Source organism: Temnothorax curvispinosus, unplaced genomic scaffold (assembly GCF_003070985.1).
Source record: "Temnothorax curvispinosus isolate PA1 unplaced genomic scaffold, ASM307098v1 QBEX01002850.1, whole genome shotgun sequence".
In the NCBI taxonomy this organism is placed as follows: Eukaryota; Metazoa; Arthropoda; class Insecta; order Hymenoptera; family Formicidae; genus Temnothorax; species Temnothorax curvispinosus.
This window is the reverse complement of record NW_020212630.1, coordinates 16,602-19,787: the sequence shown is the minus strand read 5'-3', so window position 1 is coordinate 19,787 and position 3,186 is coordinate 16,602. Positions and strand designations below refer to the sequence as shown.

Below are 3,186 nucleotides of genomic sequence, written 5' to 3'. Positions count from 1 at the left end.
AGGAAAACGACTAACCACCAAACGATCGGACTAGACTACCAAAGACCACCAAACGACCACCAATCGATTCCAATTAATGAAAGTTCGATACGTTGAAGTTGTCCGGCCAACTTCATAGAGGTAACTGTAAGGCAACTTATAGCGTTTACCAAATTGGCAACACATGGTCAACCTGTATCAGATGCCAATAGGTCAACGTAAAGTTACCGAATTGCTATACCAAAATGCTTTACAGAAATGGCCGTCATTCAACAGATGTCTTATAGATGTCCAAAAGATTAACAAAATGGCATTTAAACGGCACAAATAAATGATGTCCAAAAGATATCTTATTTATGGAATATATAGGACAGGGATAGGTGAACAATAAATGATAAAAGTATATTGTTATCTGAAATATGTATGTACACAATATAAAGTTAATTGTGTTATCTAAAATTATGAGTACACTGCAGTTAACAATCAACTAGTATATTTTATAATATAAAGTTGATATAATTATAATTAATATAATATATATTATATCAACTTTATATTATAAAATATACTAGTTGATTGTTACCTGCGTGTATTAAATAATTTTAGATAATACAATTATTAACTTTATATTGTGTACATCCATATTTCAGATAACAATAAACTTTTATCATATAGTATATAATATAATTAATATAAATCCATATTTCACATTATTTACAATATAATGAAAGTATTATTCATAAGACTTGTACATAAAGAAACAGTAGATCTTACATAAGCAAAACACAGTCGTGTATGTAAACAACATTATCAAAAATCTACTTATCTATATATTAGGAACTTATACCTGTAATATTTATCTTATTGAAAAAAAAACATCTATACCTATATTGATCTTATTAAATGATACCAATATCTTGACACCTATATTTATCTTATTAAAAAAAAGCACGCGTAATGCATATAGACGCAGTACAGTGTAATATACATATCTACCAAGTACAATGATGTATCACTGCTGAAGATTTAGACGTTCTCAACGTTTATTCTCAGCTTTTTTCCGGTCGCCCCCACGGCGAAGCCACTCGGCAATTCGATCTTCGACAGCTTTGATTTTTGTCCCTTCAAATGTGTTACGTATGTACAACATCTGAAAAAGTAGACTATGAGACGTGGTAGCTTTTTCACGGCGAAGAACTTAACAAAAGTGTTATATGCCATGTACATACCAATTATGACATATCATGGAAACGTGAACTTGGAGATTTTTTATTTGTTCTCAGCTCCGAGGGTTCAAACGACTTGTTGAATTAAATCATCCGTCATAACTACTTCCATTGCATATTTAACGGCTTTTTGAACCGATTTTCCGCCGAATGTCTTGAATTTTTTTCATCTAGAAAATATCAACAATTTAAACAACTTAATTAAAATATTGACGAAACGATCCGATGTATCACCACAGTTTCACAGTACTCGCATACGTACAAATTGATCTCGCATTTGTCCATTGTCTTTGAGATCACGATCGAATCTTTGTAATTCGTTAATATCATTGAATGGCATCTGGGGCAGAAGTGCATAATGACGATCTATACACTCCACTAGGTTATCATTTCTTCGCACTACTTTCAGCAACTCATTTACTTTTTGTAGAATTAAATCCTCAAAACGCGCCTTTCGATCCTCTCTACAATCATCTGAAAAATAATATAATTAATAACCACTCGGCATGTCATATTGCTGAAATATTAAAACGTTCAGAAATGATGCAGAAATAAAAATACATATTATTTTAATACGTGCTTATTGTATATTATTTTAAACATTTCAGCTTTTATTTTCTGTCAGTAAGTGCCTAATGTCTCATCGGGAAACATAGCTTCGATTTTCGTAAATAAAACCCTCATTGTACAATTTTATGTACTCTATGAAAAATGCTTGTAGAAATTCAGCAGCGAATGAAGGCTTTTTACTTCCATGAAACGCTCCAATAACGAATGGTTCGACAAACTGAGTTCAAACAACTTTACATAATATGGGCCACAACTGACTCTTAGAACTCTTTGATAGAGGTAGTCCATCGATATTAATGTTAATTTGGAGAATCACAGAAATTTCTGTGTCAGCATTACGCTGCAGCAATACATTATAGTTTCTGTATCTCAACTGTTTCTTCAGTTCTCTCTAAGCCATAATGAACATATATAAGTACATACCTCCAGCGAGAGCCTGTATATCAATTCTGTTTGGCGTGTCACATAATGTCCTGGCATCAAACGAAAGCTCAGGATGACCAAATTTCTTTAACCCTCTCAAAAGATCGTTCACAAGGGATTGAGGTATTTTGTTTTGGATTGTCCAATGAGCAAGAAAATTTTTAAGATCAGTTATACTAGAGGGACGAGTGATAATCGATTGAGACTGATTCTCCATCTGGATATCTGTATTAGTCAGTGTCGGTCTTTCACTGATTAGTAAATTGAGATCTGCGTCATCAAAGCGTTCAAGATTATATTATCAAAGAAATCATCAATTTGATGACAAACGTCATTGGGAATATTAGAAGCACGAGCTGTTGGCGGTGAGCATGAAGGACTAGACGCAGCATTATTCGCTGCATTTGCTAAATAATCGAGATCCGCTTGCACAAGGGTGCGGATTCGTCGTCTTTGCTGTCTTCGCGAGAGCTCAAGGAACGATTTCCACCGTCTCAACAGAGGGTGACCTCCTTTTGGACACGTAACGATTCGACACCGCTTGATTAGACACGCACTATTGGACACGTAACTATTTAACACCGCACGATTCGACACCGCACGATTGGACACCGCATGATTTGACACCGCACAATTCGACGCGAACATTGCACGATTTGGCACCACACGATTCGACACCGCACTTTTTGACACGCACGATTCGACACAGCACGATTCGTCACCGCACGATTCGACACCGCACGATTCGATACGCACAATTCGACACCGCACGATTCGACACGCTCGATTCGACACCGCACGATTCGACACCGCACGATTAGAAGCGAGAGCTGATATAAAAAATTAGAGAGTAACAGAACTCGCAAAGAAAGATAATAAATGAAGAACTATTACGTTTTTTTAATTGTGTTTATTTTTAATTTTATATATCATCATATACATAGTGTCATCATATACATAGTGTCTCACGCGAGTTCCACGCTGCCTA

General features: G+C 35.3%; 1 protein-coding gene across 1 annotated transcript; it reads right to left on the bottom strand.

The window, feature by feature from the left end:
• Nucleotides 1–779: 779 nt before the first annotated feature.
• On the bottom strand, nt 780–2,889 carry LOC112452001. The gene is made up of 4 exons (XM_025011981.1): nt 2,199–2,889; nt 1,468–1,679; nt 1,209–1,375; nt 780–1,129 (listed from the first exon to the last, which is right to left on the bottom strand). Exons 1-3 carry the CDS (start codon nt 2,413–2,415, stop codon nt 1,325–1,327), a joined length of 480 nt encoding a protein of 159 aa, XP_024867749.1. The 5' UTR covers nt 2,416–2,889; the 3' UTR covers nt 780–1,129; nt 1,209–1,324.
• Between the last annotated feature and the right edge of the window lie 297 nt (nt 2,890–3,186).